Here is a 19839-nt window from a genome sequence, read left to right on the forward strand (position 1 = left end):
AAAATGGCCACCGATCGGATATTTTAATCCGATCGGTGGCTTTTTATTGAATAATACGGAAAATACGGGTACTTATTGAGGGCCCGTACATAATTGTAACATGTGTGGCCATGAGCTAAGCACTTTATTTTTGAAATTTCAACGTGTATATAGATGTATGGAGCAAAAAGGGAGAAAGTGCAAACACCGGGTTGAAGTTCATCCATGACCGACAGACGACCGTCATATGATCCATGACTGGCGTTTGTTTTCCAAGTAGGCCTATTTGCAATTTTCAGTACTTTTACTTCTACTCCACTAAATCTGATCTCAGAGGCAAATATTATACTTGTACTCCACTACAATTATTTGAAAACTTAAATTAAGTTGTAGATTTGGATTATTATTACAGAACATACATTAACCACTGAATTCAGCCCTATATACATATTTTCAGCCATTTGAAAATAGCAAATCTATAAGCTCTCAATGATGTAGGTAGACTATCACTACATAACTAAAAGAGTTTATGAGTTAGGGTACTATCAACAATATATTAGGGTGACATGCTATGGTTTAAAACTGTTCTAAACCATAGCCATATGTTAACCTAGAACAGGGGTCTTCATAAGGGGGTCCTCATAGTTACTACAGTACAGGGGGTCCGCCAAATCTATTTGAGATTTTCTCTCTTTTTTCCATTTTTTTTTTTCACTATAACCAGCATCTGGGGGTACATTCACTGAAAATAGCCGATCTACAAGCTGACAACGCGTCATGCTGCGATCTAGAATATAGCTTTCTTTGACTGAATACTATTAGCTGATAACATTTTCACTTTCGGTTAAACACACAGAGGCTCTTCCAAATGATGCCTCATGGGGAAACCAGTTGTAGTTGACGTATTTCATGCCTTTACAGGGAAGAGGAAGCGATCCAGCTTGATGGCCTGAACGCAGCGCAGATCAAGGAAATCAGGGAGAAATCAGAAAAACATGTCTTCCAGGCGGAGGTCAACAGAATGATGAAGCTGATCATCAACTCCTTGTACAAGAATAAAGAGGTACGTGTGTGTGTGTGTGTAAGGAAAGGAAAAACCTAAATGCTTCAACTTGCAAAATGTAAGATTTCCAACCACTTGAATAGATGGCATCACAACACTATGTAAGCCAGGGGTCTTCAACGTTTTCAGGCCAAGGACCCCCTAGCTGAGAGAGAGATGAAGCAGGGACCCCCTCTATACTGTATAAAATTGTGTTTAAGATTAAACTTTTCTTGTTTACTTGGTCTGCTCTTTTTCCCCTCTACACCTATACCTCTTTGCCAAAAATAGCCAATCTACAAGCTCACAACGCCTCGCCCTGCGAGGCGTTGTGAGCTTGTAGATCTGCTATTTTTGGCTAAAGATCTCCTCAGAAAATTGGTTAAGGTAAAAAAAAATCGTATCACACAAAGATTTGGTGGACCCCCTGTAGTAACTCTGAGGACCCCCTATGGGTCCCGGACCCCCCGTTGAAGACCCCTGATGTAGGCTATTGATTAAAATGGGTAAACCGTTCATTATTCATACTGTATGTTGAACCGAGCCGGAAAGTGTGGTGTTCATCATCCTCATTGCCCTTTTCACAGATCTTCCTGAGAGAACTGATCTCCAATGCCTCCGACGCCCTTGTCTCTGACTGATGACTCGGCTCTCGATGGCAATGAGGAGCTGACTGTTAAAATCAAGGTGAGGTTATATGATCTATTCTCCACTCAAGCTTTCATTTAGCTGTCATGGCCTTGAGTGTCATCGACAATGAACTGAGGAAGTGAAACTGGAGATGGAGAAGAGTTGGGAGCGCTCGCATCTCTAAATTTACATAATTATTTGCATAGTGAGAAGATACAGCTGCAGCCTTGGCTTACATCATCAGCTTTTATGTTGGCAAACTTGCAAGATAATGAGGACCCAGCTGTTTATTTTTTACCAGCATGCAATGCAGGTCTACAAAAAGACTCAGCACTAGTAATTTCTTGACATAATTATTCTCGACATGTTTTCGATCATTGGCTGTCCTTTGAGCCAATGGGGATACTTTCCCACACTCTGAACGGGCGGTCTCGTCCTCCCAAGCTATGGTACTAGACACGCCTCTCGCCTCTAAGGCTACTATACACGCCTGCCGTTGGTTCAAATCGCTGTGACACAGAGTAATATATATAGGACAAAATTTAAGTAAAGTACTTGAGTAAATGTACTTAGTTACTTTACACCTCTGCATACGCGCTGCGTAGCGTCCGTTCTGCATGCTGGTATACATGACTGAGTCATGTCTTGTTTTAGTTGACCGGGGTACTCGACTTCATACCATGACGCCAGGTAAAACATTAGGATATTTGCTTAATCTTACGGTTTCTGTTCTCCTCTAGGCTGACAAGGAGAGGAACATGATGCACATTACTGACAGCGGCATCGGCATGACAAAAGAGGACCTGATTAAGAACCTGGGAACCATCGCCAAGTCGGGCACCAGCGAGTTCCTCAGCAGGATGGATACGCAGGCCGAAGGCCAGTCCACCTCCGAGCTGATCGGCCAGTTCGGCGTGGGCTTCTATTCTGCCTTCCTGGTGGCCGACAAGGTCATCGTGACGACCAAGCACAACAACGGCACCCAGCACATCTGGGAGTCGGACTCCAACGAGTTCTCCGTCATCGAAGACCCTCGTGGAGACACCCTGGGCAGGGGCACCACCATCACGTGAGTCTCTAAGGGCTGCTGCTTGAAGTTAGCATGTGTTGGCTTTACCTACACATGCTACACATAATTCAAATAATGGTAAATTGAGATATTCATCTTATTTGCTGTTAACCCATTAAGACCTGAAGCCAATTCTACAAATATCTTCTAAATCCCAACAGTTTTCTGTAAAACGTATGTTTATATATCAGTGGTTCTCAAACATTTCAAGGACCCCCCAAAATGATATGTATTTGGCCGCGAACCACCATCTCAAAATATTTTGTTCCAGGGACCTCCATAAGCAAAGATTTTAGTAAATAATGTTAGCTTTAAAAATATATATATTCAAAGATTTGCACACATTTTCAGTTTTTTTCAAAAATAGCCAAAGTGTAAAATAATGCTTTTTAGCTCCAATAAAAAAAATTCACAGATGCGTTCCAGGTCTTACTGGGTTAAAGGGTTCATAAAAGTATGTTACCCGTCAGAACCGTGTTCAATTCACATTCCCACTGATGTCTTTAAATGCACTACGGTTGTTTCAGGTGACAAAGGTTACAGATGTAATTAATCATGTCTAATACGTCTGTATTTCATTTCCTCCCCCCCCCAGTCTGGTAATGAAGGAGGAGGCAACAGATTACTTGGAGCTGGAGACCATCAAGAACCTTGTGAGGAAGTACTCCCAGTTCATCAACTTCCCCATCTATGTGTGGAGCAGCAAGGTGAGATATATTTAGTTTTGTCTCCTAACAGTGCTTCCTATAAGCCTTCCATGTTAAAATAATGCCTAGTTTCCTGCTTGTGGTGGAATCGGCATGTGGATAAATCGACCACATTGATCCAAAATGCTGTTGAAACTGTCAAAAATTAAAACCTCATTCAAATCCACGTTTTCTTGCTCAGACTGAGACGACAGAGGAGCCCATTGAGGAAGATGCTGAGGCTGAAAAGAAAGACGAAGACGCCGCCGAAGACGATGTTGAGGTTGAGGAAGAGGAGGAGGACAAAGAGAAGCCAAAAACCAAGAAGGTACAGTAGATGGTCATGTTGTGTCAGCAACACGCTCGACTGAATCAAATCCATCTCAGCAGCACAGGTAATGAATTCTATTGTTCCTTCTGCCTCAGGTGGAGAAGACTGTGTGGGACTGGGAGCTGATGAACGACATTAAGCCCATCTGGCAGAGGCCAGCCAAGGAGGTAGAGGAGGACGAGTACAAGGCCTTCTATAAGACCTTCTCCAGGGTGAGTGGGTCTGCGTCTCATTAATTTAAAGGATTGACGGTGGACATAGAAAAAGGTCTGCTTTCACGGTGACGGTAGACTAAACAAATTCAAGTCACAATGCTCTGTTATCCATCTGTGTGGGGTCACGGTTCTTCTTTGTATAATGAAGCCTACTAATATTTAGAGACAGTATTCATATACCCAAGAACTGTTAACCCATTCAATCCGGGGAACGCATCTCTGTCACTTTCGATTTGTTTGGCTCTTCAAAAATAGCAGATCTACAAGCTCATACTATGAGCTTGTATATCTGCTATTTTGAAAAATCATGAACATTTGTGCAAATATTAGATTTTTTCTTTTTTTTTTAAAGCGGACATTTGTAACTCAAATCTTTGCTTCTGGGGGTCCCTGGAACAAAATATTTTACAAATGTTTACTTTAAAAATATACATATTCCAAGATTTTCACGACTTTTCTAAAATAGCATATCTACAAGCTCATAGCGCGGTGTCGCGCTATGAGCTTGTAGATCTGCTATTTTTGAATAGTCAAAGAAATCTTTAAAATGACACAAACGATGCTTCACCGGTCTTAAAGAGTTGAATGAAACTGGGAGTTATGTATAGAATGTAGTATGATTGCATCGATGACTTACTTAAACAATGTGATAAATGTACATCTTAATGAAGTAACTGTATGGTCCATGGGGGGCTGTGTGTTAATGAAGTAAATGTATGATCCATGGGGGGCTGTGTGTTAATCAAATCCTTAATGTGCTCTTTGCAGGAGACTGACGACCCCCTGTCCCACATCCACTTCACAGCAGAAGGTGAGGTCACCTTCAAGTCCATCCTCTTCGTCCCTGCCTCTGCCCCTCGAGGTCTCTTTGACGAGTATGGCACCAAGAAGAATGACTACATCAAGGTATCACATGGAATGTTGTCATATTTAATACAATGCTGAAAGAGTCATTTTAATTTAGCCTAAAACGGGATTTCATCTTTCTTAAATCTTTCTTTTAGTTGTTCGTCCGTAGAGTGTTCATCACCGATGACTTCCATGACATGATGCCCAAGTACTTGAACTTTGTGAAGGGTGTGGTAAGTAACATAAACATTCATGAACAATTTTCAAGTTAATTAAAATGTACATGTAAAGCTGTTGGCAAATATTGGTTGCGATCGACTGATTGAATGCTCATCAATGTTCCAATATTTTCAGGTTGACTCTGATGACCTTCCTCTGAACGTGTCAAGAGAAACCCTCCAGCAACACAAACTGCTGAAGGTGCGTTCTCCTTTCATTATACTCTTTAAGTTACGAGTCAACAGTTCCGTCACACTTTCAGTCTGTCACAGCATATATTTCACACGTTTCCTGTCCTTCAGGTCATTCGCAAGAAACTGGTGCGCAAGACCCTGGACATGATCAAGAAGATTGCAGAGGACCATTACAACGACAAGTTCTGGAAGGAGTTTGGCACCAACATCAAGCTGGGCGTGATCGAGGACCACTCCAACAGGACCCGTCTCGCCAAGCTGCTGCGTTTCATGACCTCCAACAGCGACACGGTGCTGGCCAGCCTCGAGCAGTATGTGGAGCGCATGAAGGAGAAGCAGGACAAGATCTACTTCATGTCAGGCACCAACAGGAAGGAGGTAGGGTATAAGCATTGATTAGTGTTGTTTACTGATATTCTGTTTTTAGTTTTTGCTTTACCTAGAAACATCTAATGTTCCTGTCCTTTCTCTCTCTCTCTCTGTGTATTCAGGCTGAGGCTTCACCATTTGTGGAGAGGCTGCTGAAGAAGGGCTACGAGGTGATCTACCTGACTGAGCCTGTGGATGAGTACTGTATTCAGGCCCTGCCCGAGTACGACGGCAAGCGCTTCCAGAATGTGGCCAAGGAGGGTGTGAAGTTTGAGGAGAGCGAAAAGGGCAAGGAAAAGAGAGAGGCCCTGGAGAAGGAGTTCGAGCCCCTCACTACCTGGATGAAGGACAAGGCTCTGAAAGACATGGTTAGACTTTATATTTTTCTCCAGTCTTGAAATGAAGGTGGAGGCAGCCGGCTCCTGTTTGTTAAAGTATTTTGAAGTGTGAATGTTTCACTAATACCAAGCGCAGTGTGCCACTGATGGCGTCATTTAAGACAAGTGCTAAATGAGTCACGTTCTCGTTCTAGGTTGAGAAGGCAGTGCTCTCCCAGAGGTTGACCAACTCCCCCTGCGCCCTAGTAGCCAGCCAATACGGCTGGTCTGGAAACATGGAGAGAATTATGAAAGCTCAGGCCCACCAGACTGGAAAAGACATCTCCACAAAGTAAGCGTATGCTTCATCGACATTACATGTCCCACTCAACACCACCAAGTCTCCGAAGATGTTAATTTCTCTTTATATACTGTATATTCATATATTTTCTTTATACCTTTCCGTCTAGCTACTATGCAAGCCAGAAGAAAACATTAGAGATCAACCCCAAACACCCTCTCATAAAGCAAATGCTGAAGAGAGTAAACGTGAGTACCTCAGACAAGTTCCATCTGATCAATTATTAAACTAAATTATATTATTAGTATCGGAACTTTGGCATCCCATTGAACAGTAGTCTGTATTGAACAAACCAGTAATATTAAATGCAAGGCTGTCTCTTCCTCCCTACAGAGTGATGCAGAGGACCAGACTGCCGCAGACCTAGCGGTGGTTCTGTTTTAGACGGCCACCCTGCGCTCAGGGTACCAACTGTCCGACACCAAAGCCTACGGAGACCGGATAGAGCGCATGCTCCGACTTAGCTTGAACGTTGACCTCGATGAACAGGTACCTATATGCTTTTTATCCAAATTATAATGGTTATTAATTAACATGCTTATGTATGCAGTATAGTATGCTAAGCATTGAATACATTGAATGTAGCGTAAAGTAGTTTACACTTTTTTACACAGATTTTACAAGGGTGAAAAGTCTGAAACGATTCCTTATTACTTGGTAGAAGTGATTTCTTTTTTTTTAAATGCCTTTCATTTCTCCCAGGTGGAAGAGGAGCCTGAGGAGGAACCAGAGGAACAGGCAGAGGAGGAGGAGGCAGAAGAGGAAGTTGATGCAGATGAGAATGAGGAAGATGATTCGGTGAGGAGCTGGAAGACATTTTGAAAAGAGCATTGAGTGATGCTTAAATTATGCTATGCTACTGTACATCGCACGACAGTCGGCTGGCGAAAAAAATAACCAATCTTAAACCTCACGTGTCGCTACGTGCCGCGTTGAGCTTGTAATGCGGACATTTTTGTCGTCCAACAAATTATAAATTGGCCAAAATACGACATACATATTAATTATCCTTAAAATATTGAGATGAATAAAAATCAATAATTATATATTTTTTTCTTTCTAGGTTGATGGCAAAGATGAGCTGTGAGTCTGGAGGAGGAGAGAGGGCAGGGTGAAGGGGGGATTGGGAGCAGAAGATGGACTGGAACCAGCGTGAAGGGAGCGTCTTCATCTCTGCTGTAGAGGAGGGGACGTGGGTTGGGGTTTTATATGGCACTGCTTTATGTTTGTGTTTAATTTGTTTATTTTTTACATTCCTCATGACTGTAAATTTGTTAATATTTAACTGACCGGTTATGGAGTGTTGACTTCCTGTCACGAGAACCATTAAAAGTTTTCGGAAGGGAAATCGTCATTGTCTGTTGGGGTTATTCATTCAGTTGGACACGTGACAAATCCTTCATCTCTTTATTGTTAGAAATGGAGTTGAAAATCAAATGAGACATTCTACAAACGTATTGCACTACAAAGGATGTTTGACATGTACTGAAATCCTCAAGTTTATTTAATGGAAATTACGGGTGTTTTCACATAAGTCCATTTTAAACTAACCAAACTCTGTCTTATAAAGTGGATCAACAGAAAAGGGCCTGAGTTCTTTTTGCATTCTCTTCACATTGTCGGTCCATTTGGGGCCTCAGGCCCCTTTCTGTTTACACTGTAATTTTTAGAGTTGCCAAAGGCGATCGGTCTATGGCAAGCCTAGAGGGCTAAAATACAATGGCAAGGCAAAGAGAACCCGTAGCGATTTCTGTTCACAATGCACAGGTTAAGAAAAATACAATTCAGTCTAGAAGCGAACCATACTCGGACCACGTCCCGAGCTGGTCTGGTCGAGTATGGTTCGTTTCAGAGGGCTTAAAGGGTCCCAAGTGTGAAAACGAAAACGCCCCTACACAATAACGCAGCTGTCATGCACAGCACACCTACTGTACCATAAGGACTTTGTATTCTTAAAAATGTTCACAGTTAAGTACAATCTTGGAACGTCACATGCCACATATGCACCTCTGGGTCAGAAATATGTCTGAAATTAGACTTAGACTTAGACTTCAGTGTCTGGGCGTGTCAAGGAGAACTTTCCATTAGGGTCTGGTATGAACCATTTCTCCCACAGGTCCAGGTGAACGCCAGGGTAATCCCAGGGTTTGAACCGGCCGTTCCAGTGCAGAAGGCGGGCCTCTTGGAGGAAGCTCTCGGCGTAGTGTGCGTCAGGACTCCAGCCTGAAGAGGAGAGACGGCTCTAGTTCACTGTTAATTTATATACAAATGTCTGAATGTTGCTGCTTATATTCTCAGAGCAATAATAATGGTCTCACCGAGGTGTCTGACATGCCACAGTGGATCTATCGTTGTGTATTTGTCGTGGAACACGATGAGCATGGGCGGAGTTGCTACACCTCCTGCCAAGGAACTGCTATATATGTTCTCTCTGGAGGACAGGAAAGCAATGTGTCTTTGTTAATTAGACCAGTGGTTCTCAAGCATTTTCATGTCAAATTGAAATGGGCTGCAGACCTCCATCTGGAAGCCAGGGATACAATTAGATAAGTTAAAAAATGTGTCAAAATCTACAAGCTCAAGATCGGCTATTTTTGAATAGCTTAAGTATACAATTAGCTTAAGTGGTTAAACTGATTTTGATGCTATATTAACCAGTTTTGCTGGGGACCCCCTCAAGGACCCCTGGGGGTCCTCGGACGCCACCATGAGAACCACTGAATGAGACGACCACATTTTATTGCCAGGATCAAGTATGTGACAGTTCTTTAGATGCACCGCATCAGATGTCCAAGACAGTCGCTTGTACAAACCTGAAGTTCTCTTCCATCCATTTTTCTAACTGCTTGGTGATCTTCTGTTTCTTCCACTCATTCATATCCGCCACAAATACCCCAGGGTTGAAAGTGCAGTCTCTGGGGTTGATGCCCAGGTCCCTCACTTCCTGCTTCCTGTAGTCTAGGAAGCCCATATATGTCGTCTAGAAGAAGGCAATAATAATGCGACTAATGCTCAGTATAATATTGTTCAGGGGGGAGGGAGGGATATTGCTACCTCTCAATCATTCTCAACTGAGCAAACACTGCCCTCTGATGGCGATGAAGTACAGTATAAACTGGGAATAAAGGACACAATTCTGCAGTACATTACATATCAAACCACATGCAGTGGTGGAAAGTAACTAAGTACATTTACTTAAGTACTGTACTTAAGTACACGTTTGAGGTATTTGTACTTTACTGGAGGATTTCCAATTTTCAGTACTTTTACTTCTACTCCACTACATCTCAGAGGCAAATATTGTACTTTTACTCCACTACAATTATTTGAAAACTTTAGTTACTAGTTACTTTGCAGATATAAATTATGATATTATGAAACATACATTAACCACTTTAGCCCTATTTTATACATAGGCTATTTGAAAATAGCCGATCTACAAGCTCAGAACGCGTCGCATCGTGACGCGTTGTGAGCTTGTAGATCTGCTATTTTTTTTAGTACTTTTTACTTTTGGTACTTTAAGTGCATTTTGATATAAAATACTTTTGAACTTTTACTCAAGTAACTTTTGAATTCCAGACCTTTACTTGTAACAGAGTACTTCTACAGTATCGATACTTTTACTTAAGTAAAACATTTGAGTACTTTTTCCACCACTGACATTACATACCAAACCACATGAAAACACACACATGCCACCCACCTGCATGCCCACACTGCGCACCATCTCGTGTGTGGAGGGAAGGTCACAGTCCGTAGCGAAGGCAGCTGCGTGACCTGGCTTCAGTTTGATGTTGAACAGGTCACTGATGTCACCTGGTATAAAGTACAATGAGTAAAAGCTGCTGGTGAAATATCAGCTTGTGCCTCATTCCAGTGGAGGTTGGTGCATTTCTCTACAGGGGGAGCTATACCCCCTGTCTCTCTCTATCTCCCTGGCCCAAGGTAATTATAGTTTTAAAAAATTGTTTGTCACTTCGTGCCGTGCTGCGAGCTTCTGCTATTTTTGAAGTTTTTTTTTTCCAATTTCAAACTGCAGGGCATTTTCTCTATGATTTTAATTAGTTTTGTATGTCAGTTTTGTAAATACTCAGTCAATTTCAGTTAACTAGAAGATATCATTATCCAGTGATTTCATTCGTTTTAGTTACAATAACCCTGCCCTGGCCTTGCTACAATATACACACCTTGTACAATGACATCGTCATCCAGGTATATCACCCTCTTGTGCCTGATGTCAAGCAGAGGCAGGTAGAAGCGCACAAAGTTGAGCTGCAAAAGAAGCGAGTCAGTTATCTCACCTCCATCCAGAGTTATAGAGAGTATGCACATGCGTCACTTTTCCACCGGGACACACTCCGCTCATCTAGACTGAGTGGAAAGACATTGAGCAGCATGGAGCGTTGGAGTTTGGAAGTGCTCGTTGCAAATCACTCAACGGTCCTGCGCACCACCTGTTTCTAAATGTCACATGATGCAGGAGGCAGAAGGATTGTTGAGTGATTTCCAACAAGCACTTCCAAACTCTGACACTCAGAAAAAGAATCACCTGCACGGAATTTATTGACAAAAGGTAGCCCATAACATGTCTCTACGGTGGATTTCTAAGAAACACAAACTTTGCAGATAGAAAGAGGATAATTCAAGCTTTCCGTACAGCTGACATGTTGGTGAGTTTAACGTCGTTTGACTCGTTTAATACAATCATATAGGACTTTTCTGTTTGGGTGTATGGGCTGTGAAGGCCAGAAAGCAGTTTTTTTGCCACTCAGTAGGCGTTCCCGCATAACTTCCGGGTACGATGATGTCACGCGCATAGCCTGCGTGCGTGCGTGCGTGCGTGCGTGCGTGCGTGCGTGCGTGGTACCGTCACATGAACAAACGCAACACAACTCACAGGATGCAGCAGGTCAGGACGAGATGAGTCCGGCTTCACCTTTCCTTTCAGTACCATGGGGTTAAACTCTATAATCTTATACTGGATGCCCTTGAGCTTGCTTTTCTCAATGTACTGTCTGGGAGGATACAATGAAACACAGACTACCATTAATTACTGCAGATTAAAGCGCAAGAAGGCAGTGGTGGAAAACATTTACTGAAGTACTGTACTTCCTTTCCTTAAATATTGTTTTGATACTTTATACTTCTACTTCTACTCCATTACATCTCAGAGGGAAACACAGGGGTCATCGCCATGCTGGCTTGCGGTGGACATTATTGTAAAAATTCTATCTTTGCCATGGACATAAAAGATTGTGGAAAATTATATTACCGGAAACACACAAACCTTTACAACTCTGAGAGTGCACAAATGGAACCAAATGGACCCAAATTGGTTCCATTTGTGCACTCTCTGAGTTATGGGGGTCCTTGAAAATAAAAAGTTAGAGAACCACTGTACTAGTGGGCTCCTAATGTAACATACATAGTGTCATATTAAATAAGTGACATGCATATTCTGAGGAAAACCTGGAGACTGAGACAATCAGTATGTGAGTCTTATGATCAAAATAATGTAAAAAAACGAAAAATCTAAAGTTTGCCACAGACAAGGCCAAGTCTAGCCACGGACACATTTGTACGGAGACATTGATGATTCCTGAATTTCCTGGGCAAACATTGTACATTGACAGCTTTGGTTACTAGTTACTTTGCAGATTTAGATTATTACATTCGCCACTTCTGCTATTTGAAAAATCTACAAGCTCACAAAGTGTAACACGTTGCGAGCTTTTAGATCTGCTATTTTTGAAAGAGTATGACAAATTTAGGGCAATTTGATTTGAGTACTTTTACTTTGGAATACAGGCCTTTTACTTGTAACAGATTGCTTTTATATTATGGTATTAATACTTTTACTTAACCACAAACCCTGAGGAAAACAGATATACCAGCTTGTAGATTATAGATTGGCTATTTTCAGCGAAGATATTAAAGTGAAAACAGAAAATACACTAGTACAGAGCTCTGAGGCACTCCGCTCAACAACATAATGGGGTGTAACCCGTTCAGACCGGGAAAGCATCTGTGTCATTTTAGATTTTAGTTATATAGCGACATAGGTTTTTCAGAAAACTTATGTTATGAGGTTGCAGTTTAGAACAGTGGTTCTCAAAAATAGCAGATCTACAAGCTCACAACGCGTCACTTCATGCTGTGCTGTGAGCTTGTACATCTACTATTTTTGAAAGTTTTTTTTTAAATCTTGAAAGTGTTCAAGGGGGGGGGGGGTCCCTGGCATAAAACACTTTCAGAAGGGGGTCCGCGGCCAAATGTATATCAATTTGGGGGTCCTCCTTGGCACAAAACAGTTTGAGAACTACTGATTTAGAAGGTATTTCTAGAATCGGCCCCAGGTCTTAATTAATGGGTTAAGTGGTAAAGTAAAAAAACTAAACGAGTACTTCCTCCACCACTGCAAGAAGGAGACCACAGAATGACCCACCTGGTTTGTTTGACCACAGAATGACCCACCTGGTTTGTTTGACCACAGAATGACCCACCTGGTTTGTTTGACCACAGAATGACCCACCTGGTTTGTTTGACCGCGTCACGCAGAGTGACGATGTAGAAGAACACACTGGCTTCTGTGTTGCTGTAGACACTGTTGATGGTTGCCATGGCACCGCCCATACGCTCCTCTGCGGCACAGATGACCACAGGGATGGCACTAGCTGTGTCTGGAACAGGGTTATTATAGCCTGGGATCAATACTGTTTTCAGGGTTTCTGATCCGGTCGGAACGGAAATAACTTTACGTCATCAGTTGGCCGGAACCACCGGTGCCGTGCACCTCCAAAAAGATTCCCCTAGTTTAAAATTGGTATAATTTTTTCGTTTAGCTTTTGGTATATTAATCGTTTGGTGTGTTCATCTTTTAACTCGTTGCGCGACTAGTGAGAATAAACTAATTGATTCGCATTATGTGGGGAACAAAAACTATGCAACGCCAACCGGAACCAACCACCGGAACCACCCTTTCCCCCCCCCCCTTTTTTTGCTAAACCGGATCACACAGCTAGTTTTAGATCGAATACCAGGCTTTCCTCCGCGGTGGAAAGTCTGGTGATGCGAGGTTAGGGTTATTACAGTTAACTAAATCTAACTAAATAACTAAAACTAAAATTGGGAAAAAAAACTCAAACGTTTTAGTTAACTGAGATAAAAAATAAAAACGAGGCTTTACAAAAAAACTGAAACTATTTTGTGTGTTTATAAAACTAAAATCATAGAGAAAATGTCCTTTAAAAATCTTCCAAAATGGCAAAAATAGCAGATCTACAAGCTTTTTCTGATCTACAAGATTTTTCTGACCTTGTTGAATCCTGCCCGACTAATCCATTTACAATTTAAAAACTAAAACTAATCCATTTACAATAAAAATAAATAAAAATAAACTACAATTAAGCCTGTTAAAAAAATACCAATTAAACTTAACAAGCAAAAAAACGAATCAAAACTAAACTGAAATTGAAGTCAAAACGAAATAAAAATGGAAACTAATGAAAAATTCGAAATGATAACAACCTTGGTCTGGCATGGCCTCCACAGCGCTGCTACGCTCCTTCCTGTGGTCTGAGGGGGTTACAGGAATGAGGTAGAATTAAAGGTAGGGTAAATGGTGTTTTTCATTAAAATATTACTTTGTGTTAAATAGCTCTATATTCTGATAGCACTCATTGATATAGAGTGTTTGTTCAGTAACATCTCTCCAGGTCTCTCCATTTAGACCTGAGGCGGATTATAAAAACGCCTCAGATCTGCTACTTTTGATGCGTTTGTGTGACGCTGTAGTGTGATCAAGTAGGGCATTAATTTACAAAAATACACAAAGTTGAAATGTGGAGATAAGAGGTTTCTGCCCGACAACAACGATATGTAGTTTACACGTAGCAAAATCTAAAATGACCCTTTTACCGGCTTTCCCGGATTGAATGGGTTAATAAACAGAAAATACATTTTCAGCTTGGGATACCAATTTTATCAGGAGAGAGAACTCACACAGGATACAGGATAAACAAATGAAATTAGAAGTAATGACACAAAGAAATGAGCAGACACAATTGGAACTGCATCACTATAACATTTACGCTGATAAATTGGTACTCTCTCCTGATTGGCTGACATTTTGCAAACCACCTGAAAATGTATTTTCTGTTTATCAAAGAGCTGGAGGGACAGGGATACCCTGTTGCTGAACAAACACTCTTTAGCAATGATTACTATCACAATATATTGTTTTAAACTTTTAACAAAATACTTTTTGTTTTAACCAGTGCACAGCACTTTTCTTAACCACATACTGGGCATGTCATAATAGGCGAACATTCTGCAGAAATAGCTGATCTACAAGCTCACAACATGGTTGCGTTGCGATGTGTTGTGGCTTGTGGGCTTGTAGATCTGCAATTTTTGGGAAAGAGTTTTGGTGTAGACTAGGTAAAAAAGAAAAGTACAGACCCCTGGGGGACCCCGGTCAATTACATAGGCTAAATGTATATAGGGTTTCAGTGGTTAAAAGAAATATATATATTTTTTTTTGTTAAAATAAACCAAACCACCTGACAAAATGTAACAAATCTGATATGAGGAAATATGTGTGAAGAAATGTAATATGTGTGTGCCTCTCCAAGCAAAAAGAGACAGAAACAAATTTGACTGTTTGTGTAGTTCATGTTTCCATCGATTATTATTTCTCCAGAAAACACTATGAGACTGACCCATTATCCTTGGTTCCTTGGTTCTGGTGACTGATATTGTCCTTCTAATATGTGAGGAGACCGTGTTTTTCCAATAACTTTTTTCATTTATTTTTAATATTTGTTTTGGAAAAAAATAAAATGATAATACAATAAAGTAATTAAATAAAAGAAATGAAAAAAGTAATCGAAAAAACACGGCCCCCTCACGTATTAGGAGGGCAGGATAAGTCACCAGAAGCAAGGACGGGTGTTTTTGATTAATCTAATAATCTAACAAACGTAGTTTGAAGTTATAATGGGTTTGTATAGGAAGGGGGCGTGTCTGATAAAATGAATATCAAGTATCTAAATACTGAATCAAGCAACTTAATAACTGTCTGGGGGTCTAGACGATAAAATTACCCAAAGTTTTTTTGAAAGTGAAATATCCCTTTAATTACTTTGGTAGTCTGGCTAAATAAGCCAGACTACCCCAGGAAATGCATCATAAACTTCAGAGCAGTCAAAGTGCCTCAGGGCAGTGTTCCAGACAGGTATATTTATACCTGAGAGTTTGTGTCGCTGTGGAGCCCTGAGTTTACTGTGAAGGAGCAGGCAAACCATCAGAAACAACAGCATCAGCAGAATACGGTTAACTGAAACAAGAGGAGAAGGTTGGGAAATTAAGTCTGTATGTAGACATAAATATGACCCTCATGTCTGTGAAACTATGGTTCAAAATGTGTTTTAAATTTTGCAGGGGATGCGTTATGTGCAGTTTAATTGGGACCAAAACCGGCGTGACTACAGATCCCATAGCCCGTGGCAAACATGTTAATAAACAACTTAAATTTGGGAAGAGTTAAATATCAGCTTCATCAGTCCCTGCATACCCCAATGGCCATTTGTTAAGTTCAGATCGCTTGGTCAACCCACTGAGGAGACGAGAGATGACAGAGTTTACTTCCTTTTATGTTATGTTTATAGAAGGATAGTAAGTATAGGATTAGAATAGTAGCATACCGCAAAAGCAACCAATATACATTTTCATATGAAATCAATATTAAACATTACGTTTGGGTCCCCAGTCAGCCCTAAAAAAGCATTTTATAGCTCGTTGTAAAGCCTGTTCTGACAGACTTGTACAGAGGCTGGTGATTATTTGTGACACAAAAAAGGAAATGTTCATCTGCAACCAATTACAACCAGCTCTCATCCTTTATAGCGGGTTGTCCAAGTTGTGTGACTAAGATACGTTCTAGATCCAATATACTGTACTCCACATTTTAGCTACTGTACCTGGCCATGTCTGCAAGGTCATTTAAGACTGGCATTTCACCTCTTGGTGAACAATATCAGCAGTGCCCAAGAGGTTTGAAACATCCCGGGAACAGTCTACAATTTAATAGTACTAGTGCTAGTGTAGTACCCGTTGTCAGTGGGTACAGCATGCTATGAAACCGGGTTCAAATCCGGTGCAGAAGAGAAAATAGTGCAGCTTTCATTTTTAAAAGGCTATATAACCATCCTTTGTTTTGTTTGTTTAAGTGTAGGTGCAATGTTTCAAATGTTTCCTTCAAGCATGTTGCATGTTGTATTACATACAAAATAGCAGCAGCAATTTCTCCACTGTTCTTGCAATATAGTTATTATACAGTATACTGTATATAGCGTTACCCACCTTGATCCACCGTTGTGTACAATTAAAATGTGCATTCCTATTCTAATATGGTATAAAAATCAGGGTACATAGCAGTAATTATGAGATATAAAACATTCCATTTTACTCTCCCAGAACCAGATTTTACTGTTAGTGAAATGTTATTCTTTTATGGGCCCTCTGTCCTGGCCCCTGGTTACATCATCATCTCCACCCTTCTCACACACACACACACACACACACACACACACACACACACACACACACACACACACACACACACACACACACACGTGCGCGCGCACACGCACGCACCGCACAATGCACGCACATGCACGCATGCACACACTCATAAGTTCAGGGAGATGTTGGAAACATTCCAGCTCTGCTCTGCTGAGGGGGTGGGGGGTGTCTGCTGTGCAACCCTCCCCCCGCAACATGTTAAGAGTTAAGCTAAAGCTTACTCAGCATAGCTCATGGTCACAGTGAGAGAGAGATGGCAAACATTTCATATCTAAGAATGTTATCTCATTCATCCAATGAAAGTGAATACAAACTATGAGCACAACTGAACACGCCCTTTCTACAGTCCTCCAGTCCCATTTTTGGGACCAAATACGTGTAAGAGATTCACTCACTTTTTCTCAAAAGAGCCATGTTTCATGTTTTCTTCCAGCAACATCTGTAAAACTTACACGCACACGCACACGCACACGCACACGCACACGCACACGCACACACACACACACACACACACACACACACACACTGTTAGTCAAACTCAAGCTAAACAGAATGATGGTGTGCATAAATACTACTTGGCACTAATTATAACTGATGGTTTATCTGGGGATTGCAAGACACAAACCCTTGCACAGCTGTTAAAAACAAGATGGAGAGGCATTTACTCTTCTCAAAACTTGACATAACATGACGTTATTCAGAAATGCTACTCAATATTATTCACACATACTGAAAGAATAACATTAAGCAGTGCTTGTCCAATATTTGAAAACACAGGTGAGTGAATCCTCTACAATGTTACTGTTAAGGTGAAGATTAGGGTACAATAACTTCAAATATTTAATAGTGTTCAACAGTGAGTTGTACCTTCATGCCACCAGTCTGTCAGAGTAGACTGACTGTCTGGTGGCAGCAGTCTTATTTATTTATTTTACTTTCTAATAGAGCTGCTTTGTTTGCAACCATAAAAACTGTGGGTTTAATGTGACACTCAGCTGCCACTTCCATAGCACACTGCCAGGAGAATGTTCACACATGTGTTTGTAGTTCTGCAAAGCCTTGATGCACTTCCTTCCTGAGGGCATTTTTCATAAAGCTTTTGTCTGAATGCAGTCTCTCTTCATTCCATTAATTCCCTCAATATGGTTCTCCTTTATTGGTTTCATCATCCTCCAGTTGGTTGAAATGTTTACTTGAATATAGGTCAATAGTTGGGCAGTTTTGACATAAAATATGGGTGGACAGGGTAGGCTTTAGTTTGTGTATGTTACGAAATATTCAATTGAAGTCAGTCTCTTGTGTCAGCACTGTCACATGAGAAGTTTGGTATTTTGGTTTGTTTGTTACTGGTTTGAGTATTGAGTGGGATTGTTTTGGACACTGTCTTCCAGAAAGCTACAATGCCCAACATAAGATGGCTGGCAAATACAATACAGTTATTCTCACATAAAATACTCAAACTCTTTTGCACATTGCACTTGAATTGAACTTTCCTTGATAATTAGTTTATTAAATGCAGATATTCCTTGTGATGTCTGGTAGTAACATTTGTCCAATAACTTGCACTGTTATTATATACTAAAGATCATCAAACTAAATTATTTTAATGGTTACCTAATGCCCATTATTCAACAACATTTTCATTATTATATATATATATATATATATATATATATATATATATATATATATATATATATATATATATATATATATATATATATATATATATATATATATATATATATATATATTTTTTTTTTTTTTTTTTCCTTCTGTTTAATAGCTTCTTAATGACAAGCATCATGCAAGTGAAAATGTTAATAAGCACTGAACAAGAAAAAATAAATGCTATTAGTTACAATTATAGAGGACTGCTTGGACTTGGGTGTGTGAACCATACCAATTTACAGGCAGAACATAAAGTACTATTGCTGTTATTATCTGAGAACGATGACCCAATGTTGGAGGAATATAATGTTCACAATAGAGCAATACTTATGTCCATGCATTATCTTTTAAATCGTGTACATCATTAGAAAATACAGATTAGGGGAGGTGTGTCCCTTGTAACTCGATGCAGCCATTCTCCATAATAGTGTATTCGATTAATTGAATACACAGCAGGACCCCAATGGAAACAAGCCATAGTGCTTTCTTGAGTTTAATCATTAGTTTTTAGCATCCCTTTGCATAGAACTGTACTTTCTGTGCTTTTTTTGCAAACTGTTAATAAAGTATTCAATCAATCAATCAAACGTGTTCTCTTCTACATACATTCCAAAATTAATCCACTTACCACACGGTGGAAGGTGTTAATTTTTCTCAGTTTGAACAGTTTCATGCCAACCATTCATTCCCTGACGTGTCCAGTCTTTTCATTTCTGTGGAGTGAGACACCCTGCAACCGCAATCCCACTTTTATTCTACTTTTCCCCCTTTTTTTTCTCTCCCTCTCCCTCTTTTGGTGTTCTCTTCCAGATGTGACTCATCTTGTTCACCGCTGCCACTGGACAGTCGAGCTGGCCTGGCTCTCTGTTATTTACAAGAGAGGCTGGAATATGGGTCATTATTGCACGGCTATTACAGTTTGGCGTTATGGTTACAGGAATCAAATTAAATTAAATACCAACTTATAGTGCTTTGTGCTTGTCCATCAGTAATATCGGCACGTAATAGCTCTGAAACATGACTGTCATATCATGACAGTCATGGATGAACTTCAACCTGGTGTTCGCACCTTCTCCATTTACGGCCCGTACATCAACATAAACGTTCAGATTTCAAATATAAAGTGCTTACCCCATGGCCACGGATGTTACAACTATGTACGGGTCCTTAGAAGTACCTGCATCATCCATACTGTTCAATAAAAAGCATTTTAATCCGATCTCCGTATTTTCGCCATATGCTTTCAACTACGTGACCCTATTGGTTGGGAGGTGTATTGCACTCTGATACATTATAACTCTAGGAGAAAATGGCCACCAA

The 19839-nt window shown here is 40.6% G+C and overlaps 2 protein-coding genes across 2 annotated transcripts; one reads left to right on the forward strand and one right to left on the reverse strand.

Annotated features, from left to right (window-relative positions):
• Positions 1 to 892: 892 nt before the first annotated feature.
• On the forward strand, positions 893 to 7615 carry LOC308079550 (endoplasmin-like; the record flags this gene model as incomplete). Its single annotated transcript, XM_080421098.1, is given in 18 exon segments — positions 893 to 1042; positions 1609 to 1646; positions 1648 to 1708; positions 2392 to 2720; positions 3316 to 3427; positions 3609 to 3734; positions 3833 to 3949; positions 4721 to 4858; positions 4957 to 5034; positions 5156 to 5221; positions 5323 to 5592; positions 5706 to 5951; positions 6116 to 6252; positions 6371 to 6449; positions 6595 to 6642; positions 6646 to 6750; positions 6964 to 7059; positions 7325 to 7615. Coding segments are annotated over 18 exon segments (2220 nt in total), but the record flags the coding sequence as incomplete, so codon positions are not given.
• Positions 7616 to 7753: 138 nt separating this feature from the next.
• LOC308079933 (glycosyltransferase 8 domain-containing protein 2-like) lies at positions 7754 to 19228 on the reverse strand. Its single transcript, XM_080421590.1, has 11 exons — positions 19148 to 19228; positions 17244 to 17295; positions 15512 to 15601; positions 13792 to 13839; positions 12797 to 12944; positions 11162 to 11279; positions 10452 to 10536; positions 9968 to 10080; positions 9075 to 9241; positions 8580 to 8692; positions 7754 to 8484 (listed from the first exon to the last, which is right to left on the reverse strand). Exons 2-11 carry the CDS (start codon positions 17260 to 17262, stop codon positions 8306 to 8308), a joined length of 1080 nt encoding a protein of 359 aa, XP_080277716.1. The 5' UTR covers positions 17263 to 17295; positions 19148 to 19228; the 3' UTR covers positions 7754 to 8305.
• Between the last annotated feature and the right edge of the window lie 611 nt (positions 19229 to 19839).

The sequence above is a fragment of the Gymnoscopelus braueri genome, assembly GCF_963280865.1.
Source record: "Gymnoscopelus braueri genome assembly, chromosome: 23".
Taxonomy (NCBI): Eukaryota; Metazoa; Chordata; class Actinopteri; order Myctophiformes; family Myctophidae; genus Gymnoscopelus; species Gymnoscopelus braueri.